Source organism: Podarcis melisellensis, assembly GCF_964234715.1.
Source record: "Podarcis melisellensis genome assembly, chromosome: 6".
NCBI classification, from domain to species: Eukaryota; Metazoa; Chordata; class Lepidosauria; order Squamata; family Lacertidae; genus Podarcis; species Podarcis melisellensis.
In genome coordinates, this window is record NC_138538.1 from 23332341 (window position 1) to 23347410 (window position 15070).

General features: G+C 48.4%; 1 protein-coding gene across 2 annotated transcripts in view; it reads right to left on the reverse strand.

Annotated features, from left to right (window-relative positions):
• Positions 1-131: 131 nt before the first annotated feature.
• PLCG1 (phospholipase C gamma 1) overlaps positions 132-15070 on the reverse strand; it is a 97966-nt gene continuing 83027 nt past the window's right edge. For both annotated transcript variants that reach the window (XM_081916651.1, XM_081916650.1), the window contains exons 27-32: positions 14172-14320; positions 12222-12336; positions 9675-9836; positions 9007-9095; positions 8673-8860; positions 132-1649 (exon numbers count right to left, since the gene is read on the reverse strand). In XM_081916651.1, coding sequence (XP_081772777.1) covers positions 1607-1649; positions 8673-8860; positions 9007-9095; positions 9675-9836; positions 12222-12336; positions 14172-14320 — 746 coding nt within the window. In that variant the 3' untranslated portion in view covers positions 132-1606. The remainder of the gene's footprint in view (positions 1650-8672; positions 8861-9006; positions 9096-9674; positions 9837-12221; positions 12337-14171; positions 14321-15070) is intronic.

Here is a 15070-nt window from a genome sequence, read left to right on the forward strand (position 1 = left end):
CCCAATTAGTGGGAAGGGTTGTCCAGGCTAGAAATTTGTCACATGTGAAAACAGGTCTTCATCTCAGTGAAGTATTCCAAAGGCAGGGCTTTGGGGCTTCCACCACACAAAAACACAAGGAAAGACTAAAATAAAGTTACTTGAGGATTTTTTATTGTGCAGTCTGATCCGTCCCAGCCAACAGCCAGCTGATCAGAATCCATAGGACAGGAGGAGTCAGGCAGGACTCTGCTCCTCATAAGAGAGTCAAACAATATATAGTAAAATACTGCCACAGAAAATGGAACTTGCCTTTGGAGACTGGAGCATGTTTGCCTCCTGCTCCTGTCTGGGAAGCCCAAATAAAAACAACTCAGTTCTGTTGGAAGGGTGGTATAGCTTCTCTAGTAAAGCACAGCAGCACAACTATCACTGCTGCCACGTCAACATGGAATGACTGGTTAAAGTTGCCCCCACCTGCTCAACCACAGCAGGAAGAAGATGGCCTAATTCCTGTGGCCTGAGTCCATGGACAATGGTAGCGGCTGCCTCAGAAAGGGGGAGATGGTTTGGCAATATGCAGAAGTCTCCCCCTGCCCCAGCACCCTGCCCCATAAGGAGATACAACAGTGAAGTCACAGAGCAAGTGAAGATTGCCTTTTGTAGTATTCCTGGCCTGGAAACTTTGGCCACAGCCAGGGAGACCAGGCGCAAAAGCCCATAGCTTCTGCTGCACATACCTGCCCCATTAGTGATGGCTGAAATTCAACAGAACGGGAAGCAAATTAAAAAAAGTTTGTTTCAGTGGCAAGAGCTCTAACACCTGCAGAGCTGCCTTTGGCTCAGGTTTCCCCTCCCCTCCTCAACCCTTTATATCTCAGTCACTTTTAAACAGTAGAATGTAGTCTTCATGTGATTCTGCCTCACACTTTTCAATGAACTGGTCACCCAAAGGAAGATTATATAGGTGGCCACTTTGTGTGCCTAAAACCGTAGCTAATGCAATACATGATCCACTTTTAGTAACATTTTGTTTGGGAAAAGACAGACTCTAGGGCCTTGCATAGCTTGAGATGGCCACGGAGGCCAGGTCTGGTAGGTCCTACCAGGATTGTGCTTGACTACAACGAAAAACGCTCCTCCTTCCTTCTGCCATGGAAATCACCTCACATTCTGTGCACAAGCTGTGATTAAGGAGTTTAATAACTATAATAATAATACGATAGATAGATCTAGGTCCTGTAGGCTCTGCTGGACAGCTCTGAGGGCATTATCCTCTCTATAAACTACAGTCTTGGGGAAGAAGGATGTCGATGAGAGGCCGCTGCATCCAGCCTTAGGTACTGACAAAGACATACACAATCAGCACACCTAAGTTTACGGCTTGGTGCAGAGGGTCTTTTGTTGCTGTTGAGTTTTTGTTACAGGTCATGGTCAAGACAATGAAACCATTGATTCTTGGATTCTTTTTTAAAAAAAATTCTCCACTTGAACACCCTTCGGAAGAGAAACTCGAAAAGCTGCCTGAAAGTAGGCCAAAGCAGTGACGTTTCCATAGAAACCAGTTCACAGCAATCCGTGAGAATCACAAGCACTGGAGGGTGCTTTACAGCAGGCAAAGGTTGGGTTAAAGGCGGTTGTCCCCATTCACCCGTGTCTTTCGCAGGACCCTGCAGGGAAGGGGAAAAGGGGTTGAAAAACAATACAGCTCTCCAGCAGACTATAAAAATGCAAGTTACATTTGGAAGTGCATTGAGGGATTTCTTCAAGAGCCACGTATCTAGTGACACTGTGCTATTTTCTTGAGAGGAAAATGTAATGGCATTTTTGTTTTTATCCACCTTTGTATCCTGTCCTTTTGCCAAGAAACTTCAAGGTTTCCTCCTTTTTATCTTTACAACCATTTGTTAGGAAAATGAGCTGGAGAGGCAGGGATCTGACCAGTCAGGGCCATCTTGTGCACCAGGATTTAATCCTCATCCAAACTCAACACATTGTCCACTACAACACACAGGCACCTACTAACCTTATGGGACGTTGCTGGGTGGGTACCAAAGTTTAGCCATGCATTTACTCTATAATAATCAGATAAATTTACACCAACTTCTATGACTGGGAAATGATCAATATGTGAACTGGCCGTTAGCAGCTAGCACCTGCCGTTTCTGAGGCTCAATTCTTACTTTTTGATGCTATGGTTTCTCATGAGGAGCTGTTGCCATGGCAATTTTGCACAGGGAATATTTTGCCTGGCAATCTGATTTTTTTCCCCACTTGAGGGGAAACCACTGAAAACTTCCCCATTCAGTGATACATCTCTTGCATGCAGAATGAGACCCCCTAGGCCAGCAGTTCTCAACCTGTGGGTCCCCAGATGTTGTTGTACTACAACTCCCATCATCCCTGAACTCTGGCCTTGCTAACTATGGATGTCAGGGAACTGACATCTAAAGCGCCGCAGGTGCAAAGGCTCCCTGAGGTTGAGAGAGCAGTAGCAGCGGAAGAGGGAACCAGTAGAGGGCGAGCAAGAACTCCAAGGGAAAGTGAGTCGGAGGGATGGCTCAGAGACGCTTCAAGCGAAACCAGTGGGGAGGTCTCAGGACCTCCTATAGGGACACCCACACCTCGACGGAAACTGTCACGCCGAGAGGCCAGACGACGTGTTTCCGTTAAGGAGCTTTTATGTTGGAAACGTTTCCGAAAGCAGCCACTTTCGGATTCTACTAGTGATTGACGCAGCCATGCTGGAGGGGCTCCGTCACAGGCAGAGGTTTGAAAACCTGATCAAACTCTGAGGGACTTGCATTTTACGCACAAGCAGCTCATCGTCCCATCACAGCAATCCGAAAGTCACCGAAAGCCAGCTTGTGCAGAGAGAAGCATCATGAGCAACCCAGCCGGAACCGGGGGTGCAGGAGCAGCTGGAGGGGGTCCAAGCCTGGAAGAAAGGTACAGAGCGTTGGAGATCCAGTTGGCGCTGCAAACGGCGAGGCTTGAGGAGAGGAGGGCTCAGGATGCAGAAAAGGGAAAGGAGAAAACCACCCCGCTCGCCAGAAAGGTACCAGGATTGGTGCAGAAATTCGGGGGGGATCCCAGGAACTATCATGCCTTTAGAACAGAGATGCAATACGCTCTAAACTTGCAGTTTGATGACTTCCCCGACGAGGAATCGCGAGTGGCGTATGTGATTGGCCATCTCGAATCCGGGGCGAAAGATTGGGTTAGACCCCTGATGGCAGCGAATAATGAGATCTTAAAGGACACGAGGAAGTTTTTTCGTGCCATGGACCTGATGTTTTCCAGCGATATTGAGCAGGGGGTGGTGCGAAGGCAGTTAATGGCTTGCCAGCAAGGAAGCAGATCTGTCCGTGAGTACTGGACTGAATTTACTATGCTGATTCATAAATTGGGGTGGGACCTATCGGCGGAGCCCATCCAAATGCTTTTCGAAGAGGGGCTTTCTTCAACCGTCAAAGATGAGCTTTCCCGGGGGCCCAGGGCGGAGTCTATGGACCAATTAACCAAATCTGCGCTGGCCATAGGAGCGCGCCAGGAGGCGAGGGCTTTGGAAAGGCGGGAAGGGAAAGGAGACCGTTGGAGGGAGTTCCGCATTCCAGACATTCCAGAGCCATCTTTCCCGCCGGCAGAGCCGATGGAAGTTGGAACAGCGCGGGCGCGCGCAGTTTCAAATCCCAGTGAAGGGCGGAAGAAGGAGGGAAAGAGCGCCAAGAGATGTTATCTCTGCCAACAGCCAGGGCACTTGCCAGAGTCTGCCCACAAAGAAATGAATGGCAAGGGATGGCAGGAGCTGTTGGGGGAAAGGAAGAGGAAAGCAAGGAGCAAGTAAAAGCCAACGCCTGGCTGCCACCGTCGGGGCACAGCAGCCAGGCCAAAGAGCAATGAAAGTGCCCATGCCAGAACCTCCCAGACCTGCTTTAGTGATAGAGGTGTTACTAGAACTGCCAAACGGACACCCACTAAAGGTCAAGGCGCTTTTGGATTCAGGCAGCTCCTGTAATTTCATGAGTAAGGAGTTTGCAGCTGAGCACCAGATACAGACCATCCCTTTAAGTAACCCCTTGCAGGTGACTACGATTGACGGCAGAGAGCTGTTGGGGGGAGAAGTTAGCCAACAGACTGTCCCGATGATAATGAGAGTGGCAAGGCACACCGAACAGATAGCGTTTAATGTGGCCATCCTGGGAGGAGCGCCCATCATTTTGGGGATGAGCTGGCTGGCGCTACACGATCCGCTAGTGGGCTGGCATCAGAGGGTGGTCTCCTTTGGGTCAGCGCATTGCCTAGAACACTGCAAGGAGGGGAAGGTCTCGGGAGGAGACAGAGTCACCCTAGCGGGGATGGAAGTGATGGGCAAAGGGAAGGTGCCCCCGCAATACGCAGATCTGAGCAACGTATTCAGCGAAAGGGAAGCAGACAAACTGCCACCGCATAGACCCTTTGACTGTCAAATCAACCTACTCCCAGGGGCCCAACTCCCAGTAGGCAAGCTGTACGCCATGTCAGACAGGGAGATGCAGGAGCTGAGGGAGTTCATTGACAAAAACTTGAAGCGAGGTTTCATCAGAGAGTCCCGAGCGGTGGGGGGCAGCCCAGTGTTTTTTGTGGACAAAAAGAACACAGACAAACCGAGACTGGTGTGTGACTTTAGGGGCCTCAATGCAGTGTCGGAGCCCCTGGCTTTCCCTATGCCCCGAATTGACGACATTTTGACCAGAGTAAGGAAGGGAAAGATTTTTACAAAACTGGACCTGCGGGGGGCGTACAATCTGATACGCATAAGGAAGGGAGATGAATGGAAGACCACCATGTTTACCCCTTTGGGAGCCTTTGAATACCTCGTTATGCCCTTCGGTCTACAAGGGGGCTCCGCCTGTTTTCAAGCTTTTATAAACCACGTTCTGGGACCTTTGCTCTACAAGAACTGTGTGGCCTTTTTAGACGACGTGTTGGTGTATTCGGAAGATGAGGAACAGCATGTGAGGGACGTTCGAGAAGTGTTGGGCAGGCTGCAAGCCAACCAGCTGTGGGTGAAACTGGAGAAGTGCCAGTTTCATACCAAGGAGGTGGAATTCCTGGGGTACCGCTTGTCAGACAAGGGATTGGCCATGGATCCAGGCAAGGTTCAAGCGGTACTGGAATGGAAGACACCGAAGACCAAGAAGGACGTGCAAAGATTCTTGGGGTTTGGGAACTTTTATCGGAAGTTCATCAAGAACTTTGCCCACTTGACGGCGCCCATCACCGACTGCCTCAGCAGCAAGAAGAAATTTGTTTGGACGGTGGAGGCGGATCGAGCCTTTGAAGAACTGAAAAGGGCTTTCGCCTCGGAAGAACAACTTCTGCATGTGGATTTACAAAAACCCATGAGAGTGGAAACAGATGCATCCGACCGGGCTATAGGGGCGGTCCTTCTTCAACCGGGGAGGAGTGCGTCGGAGTGGAGACCGTGTGCATTCTTCTCGCGGAAACTGAATAAGTCCGAGAGGAATTACACGGTGTATGACAGGGAACTACTTGCCATTCACGAAGCATTCCGGAGGTGGAGACATTTATTAATTGGGGCACAACACAAGGTGCAAGTGTGCACCGACCACAAAAATTTAGAGTATTGGAGAACAGCTCGAGTGCTCAACCAACGACAAGTGAGATGGGCACAGGAATTCTCCAAATTTAACTTTGAGATTTGTTATGTGCCAGGCCCAGAAAACGTCAGGGCGGATGCGCTCTCACGCAAACCAGAATATTGGGAAGGGGAGGAGGTGATCGAAGAGAGACATGTCATCCCGGAGGACCGCTGGGTGTGTGGGGCGGCGCTGGTGGGGCAACGGGAACTGGTGGAGGAAACGGAAAATGATGAATATGCCCAGGATAAGCTCAGAGGTCTCAGGGGGGAGGGCGAGAGCCCCGGAGGTTTTGAGGAAAGAAATGGGGCATTGTATTACAAAGGGGCACTGTATATACCCGAAGGTGAATTGAGGGGGAGAGTACTCAAGCAGTTGCATGATAGCCCCACGGCGGGACATTTTGGGCAACACAAAACCATGTGGTTGGTTACCAGGGAATTTTGGTGGCCTAAGGTGAGGGAAGATGTAAGGGAGTATGTAAGAGGGTGTGACCAATGTCAGCGAGCCAAAGGGGAAAGAAGGGCGCCGGCAGGGTTATTAGAACCTTTACCCACACCAGAACGGCCTTGGGAAGCGATATCAATAGATTTTATGACGGATCTGCCAAGGTCCAAGGGGAAAACAGCCATCATGGTAGTAGTAGACCTGTTAACTAAGATGTGCCATTTTGTAGCATGCTCACATGCAGTCACAGCGGAAGAAACGGCGAAGTTGTTTGTGGAACATATCTTTAGGTTGCACGGGGCTCCCTCGAGGGTGATCTCAGATCGAGGCAAACAATTTACTTCCAGGTTCTGGAGGAAGCTCATGAGCTTGCTACACGTGGAAGTTAATTTTTCAACTGCCCGGCACCCTGAAACCAACGGGCAGGCGGAAAGGGCAAATGGCATTCTTCAACAATATCTTAGGTGTTATGTCAATGACAGAGAGAACGATTGGGTCGAAAAGTTGGCGTTGGCAGAATTTGCCTACAATAATGCGGAGAATGTGTCCACAGGGATGAGTCCCTTTTTGGCGAATTACGGGTGTCACCCCAGGGCATTTCCAGGGGAAGGAGGGGAGAGATGGAGCGTTCCAGCGGCTGAACATTTTGTAGAAGAGATGGAAGCCATCCATCAGCAGCTCCAGCTCAACTTAGAAAGGGCCAAGGCACAATATAAGAAGCAGGCAGACAAGAACAGAAGGGAAGGTGAAACCATAAGGGTGGGGGATCAAGTGTGGTTGTCAACCCAAGGGTTGCCGTTCAAAGGGGGTTGTAAGAAACTGAGGCCCAGAAGATTGGGACCCTTTGAGGTGATTCAGCAGGTCAACCCGGTAGCTTTCAAACTCCGATTACCCAACCACATGAAATTGCACCCAGTGTTCCACAGGTCGTTACTGTCACCATACAGGGGGGGACGTGAAGGGGAGCACGTCAGGGGACCAGCCTTGGAAGAGAGGGAACGCCGCAACCATGTAGCGGAAATCCTCGATTCCAGGTGGAAGGGTAATCAGGTGGAGTATTTGGTGGCGTGGGAAGGGGAACCGGAGTCAGAAAACACCTGGGTAAGTGCAGAGGAAGTCAATGACGAGGTTTTAACAGAAACGTTCCACCAAAGGTTCCCGAGGAAACCTCAGCCTATAGCAAGGTTTAGGAGGGAGTATTTCGGCACCACCGATGAGGAAGAGGAAATGGAAGGGTTCACGGAGTCGGAGTTGGAAGATGGAGTGGACTCTGATGACGAAGAGTACCTAGAGAGTAGGAACAGCAACAAGTGGAAGGAAGTGTTCGCGACGTCGGAAGATGAGGGAGGTTCTTTCAGGGGTTTTACCTCCTCACCGCCAGTAGGAGAGGAGACGGGAGGGGGTGAAGGGGGCCCTGGAGGGGAGGTGGATGTCAGGGAACTGACATCTAAAGCGCCGCAGGTGCAAAGGCTCCCTGAGGTTGAGAGAGCAGTAGCAGCGGAAGAGGGAACCAGTAGAGGGCGAGCAAGAACTCCAAGGGAAAGTGAGTCGGAGGGATGGCTCAGAGACGCTTCAAGCGAAACCAGTGGGGAGGTCTCAGGACCTCCTATAGGGACACCCACACCTCGACGGAAACTGTCACGCCGAGAGGCCAGACGACGTGTTTCCGTTAAGGAGCTTTTATGTTGGAAACGTTTCCGAAAGCAGCCACTTTCGGATTCTACTAGTGATTGACGCAGCCATGCTGGAGGGGCTCCGTCACAGGCAGAGGTTTGAAAACCTGATCAAACTCTGAGGGACTTGCATTTTACGCACAAGCAGCTCATCGTCCCATCACAATGGATGATGGGAGTTGTAGTCCAACAACATCTGGGGGCCCACAGGTTCAGAACTGCTGCCCTAGGCCATTGTTCCCACCCTCCCACTGCCACACATGGGAACAGTGCATCACGGCTATTCAGAGAATGAGAGGGGTTCCATTCAGCAGTTCCATCCAGTATGTGTAGTGCCATCCCCATGAGGCATGCAATGGGAGCAGACCTCTATGTTCCCTGTTCCCATGGGACTAGCCAGCTCATGGCTTTTGTGGGGGAGGTGGTCGAAAGCATGACATTTCCACTTGCCCAACATATCCTTGCAGAACTCAGCAGCCCCCTGCCACAAATATTTGAGATGCTGGCAGCATTGCAGGCAGTGAAGGGGCTCGCTTTCTCTGTCAGGGAAGGCTGGCATTCCAGCAGAATCAACCCTCTTCCCAAAACAAAGAAAAATGATAATTCTCCAATCTGGGTGCATGCTTACTGGCCTTTGCAAGGGCAGCCTTATAAAAGCAAAACATTTTTCCTTCTGCATGCATGGCTCAGTTGCAAGTCTAAGCTTCCCATGGGAAATAATACATCAAGACAAAGGCTGCTTATGCTATGCAACAGTTCAAACTCTGCAATACGTAAGGACACCTATAGAAGGGACTGAAGCTCACCACCATAAATGGTCAATTCCCAAATGACTTATTCAAGGAGACATTACCTCAAGGAGACATTACCTGACTTTAAGAATATCAGTCTACCTTGAATATCCAGAGCACCTAAACCCTACTGAACTCACCTTCTGTCTCGATTGTCAAAGTGGTCTGCTAGCTGCTCCTGTGACATCCGGAAATCTTCAAATGGTTGTTGATATCGGGCTTCAAAGGAGCCTTCTCTGGCTCTGCCTCCCGTCTGCTGGCTTGGAGAATCTGATGACCTGTCTCGGAAGGCCGAAGCTCCAAAGGGGCTAATCTCTCCATTCTCCTGCTTCAGAATCAAAAAGAGAAAAAAGTTTTTTTTAAAAAATCGTGACAAGACTGTTGTCACATATTCAACTTTTTCAGCCTCAGCTTAGGGAGTCTTTTGCAGGATGCTGCACAGCTCTATCAATAGTTAAAGAGTGTAAGACTTACTTTGCCAGGGGTGATATCGATTTCCACCAGCAAGGCAGCCAGTTCCAGATCCTCACTGTAGTTGTTCTTCAAAGGCACGGCTCGGTACCCTAAAAGACAACAAAAGGAGCTACAATGGGAGCCAACTAACTGTAGTCACATAGTTTCACGGGCCCCATTCACACATCATGGCAAACCAAAGTTACTATATTATTATGATTGTATCTAAAAGGGCCTTTTCACTCCTTAGGCCAGTGATGGCCAAACTTGGCCCTCCAGCTGTTTTGGAACTACAGCTGCCATCATCCCTAGCTAACAGGACCAGTGGTCAGGGATGATGGGAATTGTAGTCCCCAAACAGCTGGAGGGCTAAGTTTGGCCATCACTGCCTTAGGCGCAAAGTAAGCAAACTACCATCCCTGGCTTATTTTATGTCAAACCACAATCAACAAACCAAAAACACATGTTGGCTACAGATTATGCTTTGCAGGGAGTGACTCCCCAATTTGCTCCCAAGTTAAGTGTAGTTAGGATTGCAGCCTTGCTTTTTTCACCCAATTAATAATAGACGTTTGCAATTGATTACAAAGCAACTTTTCACTGATTGCACGACAACATCTATGCTCCCATGAATCTTATCAGCAGAAATGTGCTTCCAAAGATATTGGAAACACCTTTCAACCACATACCTGTCTTCAGGCCTTTAACCAGGAATGTGGCCTGAGCTAAGAAGTTCTGGTCGCTGAACATATCCTCTTCATACACAACAAACCGTAAGAAGGCAAACTCAGGGTTACTGACATGGAAGTGAAACGACTTATGAGCCCAGGCAGGATTCAGGCCATTGTCCACTATATTAAATAAATAAACAAACATACAATGTCCATCATTTCCGGTATTTTAAAAAGAAAGTATTTCAATACTTTTAACAGTCGTTTAGCTTAATCCATAGTCAGCTGCTAAGTCTCTAGTGTCACAGAACTCCTTTGTCAACAACAGATTACAGAACTACTCTCTGGAAATTAACTTCCACAGCAGCACTTTTAAATGGGACACAGTTATTCACATCCATTTATTAACCTTCCCAGTTTAAAGTTAGTGAACCCAGCCCTTAGTGCAAATCAGGTGAGAATTAAAAACAGCTACAAGCTACCTCTAACAATGTCCACCTCACTTTGATGCTGCTTCCATCTACCACCCTTCACAGCATGTAGAAGACCAGCCCATTGCTTTACATAAGGGGCTATTTTAAAATGAAGTTTTTTTGGGGGGGAGCTGTATTCTCCATGGTTTTGTATAGGGTGTGGCTTGAAGGGTTGTTTCTGGGGAGTGGGGGCAACAGTCCTCTCAATGGAGCAGACCCTCATCCTGAATGATCCCCCCTCCCAGAGCAACCTTTCAATTCGGGAGAGGGGAGTGACTGTTTTCTTGTATGTTTTCATTCAAGAAACCATGAAAGCCCTGTGATCTTTGCAAGTACCTGATGGGAATGCTCACCTTCCTGCATCCCTAATCCTCCATTAACCATCTTTCAGAATCTCACAGCTGTTCCACAGCACCAAGCACCAACCTGTTTGCCTGGAATGGGGGTGCTGCCTCTAAGAGGAGTGTTCACATGTGTTTGTGGCACCAGCTTAATGGGATCTGTTGTTACCCATCATCAAGGAAGAGCAGGTGGTGCACATCATAGACAGGTGTGTGGAAAAGGGTGCATTTTTTTCAGAGAGCTGTCCAAAATTTGTCACCACTTTAACTGCCTTCCACAATGAGGCTAAACTGAGACTTGCCCAAGTCCATGCAACCAGTTTCAGGGCAGAGCAGGGACCTGAGGCCAAGCTGTTCAACTCCAAATCCAATGCAATCAGACGGGCTCTCAAACTTAAGCTACCATAAACATGCATGTGTGGCACATTTATTGCTGCAGTTACTGTCACAGTTCACCTGCCATTTCCCCCCACTTCCCTCCTAAGACGATGGTCTTGGACTCTTTCCTGTCTTACTGAGACACAGCATTCTCTGAGACTCCTTAAGTGTTTCTTAACACAGGACAAAATGCTCCAAGAACTTGCCAGGGCTGCACAAACCGGCTCCTTATTGATGACTAGGCCAATCCCTACAATCAACTCCATGTCTCCATTTCTTTTCCAGCCACCTCAGTAATCTAATACATATCAAGCAATCTGCTACTACACAATCTCATTTCTGCAGTGGACTGTAGCTTCCACTCTTGGCACTAGAGTGGTTTCCACCCCCTCTTTTGCCTAGCATTTCTTGCATGTCAAGTGAGCAGGAAACACTCCTTGCCACATCACAGAATGTTTGGAACTGGCCAATGCTAGAATGAAGCTCAGAAAACCTTGCCTTCACACAATGATTTTGAGACATGAGAAAAAGCAGTGCAGGGGCCAGGGTAAGGCACGCAACAGGAAGAAACCCCAAATGTCAGGTCACCGAGTACACATATACTTCTGGCAATGAGAAGGAAGCTGCTTCAGTGAACAGGAAACACTTCTTGCCACCTCAAAGAGGCCACAGTGAGCTTGGGACTGGCTAGTGTTACAGCAAATCTTTGAAAATCTTGTCTTCACAACACTGAGCTGAAGGCATGAGGCCAGAGTAAGAGAGCAACAGGAAGGGGACCCCTAATGTAAAGCGCACATATACGTCTGGGGATGAGAAGGAAGTCAGTTTACAGGAGTGATGAATATTTCGAGGCCCTCTTCTTAGCTTGGACCAGTGCCAGATTTACGTATAAGTTAAACAAGCTATAGCCTAGGGCCCCACTCTCTTGGGGTCCCCCAAAAAAATTTAGAAAAAAAACCCTGGATGTAAGTTTCCAAAATAAAAGATAAAAAACAAATGAAATAAAACCCACATACAGCAACAGTGTTTTGTGTTGTGTAGGCTCCTATGATGTAAGTAATGGGCCCTGCCTGCTAGCCTGCTCCCTAAGATATCACTGGTTTGCTCATTTCTATATATAGGGTGCCTACATTCTGCAGGTGCAAATGGCTTTAGATACCTATTAGGTCCATAAATTACCATATAGCATATATTCAACACAAAAAACAATAACAATTTGTTGTTCACAAAGGACAACTGGATATATAAAGGGCCCCATTACCTTCAGTAGCTTAGGGCCTCATCAAACCTAAATCCGGCCCTGGCGTGGACTTACAAACAACACTGTCATGCCTTGCAACACAGCTGAAATTTTGGGTAGTTCAGATACTCACCTACCATCTCGGTTTTCTGCTTTGCGTTATCATAATCAGCTCCAGATACCTCAACCTCTACGAAGGGGCAAACAATCCCTCTTCCATTTTTCGGAAGGTGTCGTGCCCCGAGGACCTACGCAGGGCAGGTAGGGAAGACAAAATTAGGCCATTGCTTTGCACGGTTTGAGGAATGGCTATGCACACTACAGTAGCAGGCCCATTCCTCGATCCAGTGAGGTAACTCCAGCACAGATAGCATTTTCAAAGCAAACAAACAAAACGTTTCATCCATTGAAACTAAATACAGTTGGTTGTGTCCCCTGGACAGCGTTCTCCAACAAGACATAGTAAGTCTGTTGAGAGCCAACACCTATTTGACAGGTGCATGTGGTTCAAAAGTGATGCATGGACAACCTGAAGAGCTGGGGACGAGTGTTTCATCCCACCCCCAGGAGGCTACGGTTGAACAAACAAGAGGCTTACTCTCCTCACATGGTGGGTACAGAACTGAAGTCTACACAGGATCTGACTTGATGGCATTAAAAATGCAGAAATGGAGGGGAAACTTTTACAGGCATTTGCCCATCTGTATCTGTTATGAAAGAGCCTAAAGTCATTGGCCCTGATCCTATGTACACATGCCTGGGCGGAAGCCCCATCGGATACAGTTGGACTTACTTCCAAGCAAACATGCACAGGGACTACACTGCGAGTCTCACTGAAGCTGCTGGAACATGTCAGTCATAACTAACTTAGTCCCATGCTTTCAGTGGCTAGTTGATCATGACTGAATCCCAATCAGCACGAACAACCCTAGATAGGATTTAGAAATCTTTTGTCCTGCCTCTCATATGCCCTTTTCATTCTAAATAAAAGTAGAATGGCAACGGAATGACAGAATTGGTGGTGTGTGCCAGGACAGGAGTGACAAACAAATCACCCTGCTCTTTGCTCCCCTGCTTTGCACTTGACTTAAATTATGAAGCCAGAGTCACAACAATGCTTTTACATTGAGCCCCAGCTAAATACAGAACCCATGAGGTTTCTAAGTGGAGGCTGCCACCTATGGGTGGCAAAAGGTTGCATGTTGCCATTTTTCTGCCCCCATAGAATTCCCCTCTGCCCCCACACTGTGCAGTCCTGTCAATCTGCGCTGCTGAATTTTTGCCTGGGTCACATTGACGATTTGGTTCCATCTCTAGAGGGCTACTCAGCACACTGATGTAAGATGGTCCGTTGTTATTCCGGCTGAGACAAAAGCACCTAAGGCTCAACATTTGGTGATTTGTTTGATAGGAGAGAAGAGCCTTAGCTTACAAAATTACTGTTATTATTTATTAAATTTCTATACCGCCCTTCATCCGAAGATCTCAGGGTGCTTCGCAAGATAAAAATACAGGATAAAAAACACAAATAAATAATTAAAACAAAAACAAATCAAAACAATTACCCCTGCCCCCACCAAAACAAACACATTGAAAGGGCCGTAGAATATTAATCAGCCAAAGGCCTGGTTGAAGAGGAACATTTTTGCATGGCACTTAAAGGTGTATAATGAAGGCACCAGATGAACATCCCTGGGGAGAGCATTCTGCAAATGGGGAGCCACTGCAGAAAAGGCCCTTTCTCATGTTGCCACCCTCCAGACCTCTAGTGGAGGAGGCACCTCAGTGCATGGTATTTGTATGAAAAATGAAAAGTGGGGGAAATATTTCAGCCCAAGAGTTGCATTCCCTTGTGGGAAACTTTCTCAGGGCTCCATGCTAGTGGTGGGCAGGGCCAGAGGATCAAGTAGGTGGAGAAATAAATGTACTACACACACACAAACACACATAATGTCTCTTCATGATGTAATGTAGCAGTATTCTGAAGCCTGGGGCTGTAGGAGAAGTGACATGTCCACCCAAACAAAAGTCAAAATAAGTCTTTGTTATAGCAGGCATGCAGAGAAGAGTATAGCACACCAACCTCAATGGAAATGGAAAGCGGCTCCACCCCCCGCAGAGTGCTCTTGTCAAAGGGATCAAAGATGTCATCCCGCATGTTGCCCGGTTGCAGCATGAAGCCGCATCGGCCTCCAGACATAAACAGGGCCTGATTCATCTGCATTGGCTTATCTGCAAAAGCACAGGGGGCTTTAATGAGGAACAGCTCCAGTACAATGCAGTACAATTCAGGGCATAACACCCGTGTTCAAATGAGGCCCCTAAGGAAAGTCAGTGCTAGCTGGCCAGCTCACAAAATGCTGAACACCTCAGGTGCAGTTTCTTTTAGAAGGCAAAGATAATTAACCATACTGATAATGCTGCTAGAAGGGCACAGTAAAGTATCTTCTGCCACTGAAAGGCTCGTTACAATTGACACCTGAATAGGATGAGGCAATACCGTGGTTACTTTCAGACTTCAACACATGCATGCCCATTCCCACATTTTGCAGCAAGGGTAGCCAGAAGAAGAAGAAGAAGAAGAAGAAGAAGAAGAAGAAGAAGAAGAAGAAGAAGAAGAAGAAGAAGAAGAAGAGGCATTTGGATTTGATATCCCGCTTTATCACTACCCTAAGGCAGTGTTTCCCAACCGGTGTTCCGCGGCACAGTAGTGTGCCGCGAGATGTTGCCTAGTGTGCCGCTCCGGCGGCTCCTCTGCGGCGGCGGCTACAGCGGCAACCTCGGGCGGCTCCTGAGGCGGCGAAGGCGGCCCAGCGGCCGGAGGCGAAGACGGTTGCGGCTGCTCCCGACGCTCACCAGCGGCCTCCTCTTCCTCGCCACTGCTGCTTCACGGCTTCTCCTCCTCCGCCTCCTCCTTCTCCTCGCCGCCGCCTTTTTCGGGCTCCGGCTCCTTCTTCCCCTCAGGCTCCTCCGCGGAAGGCC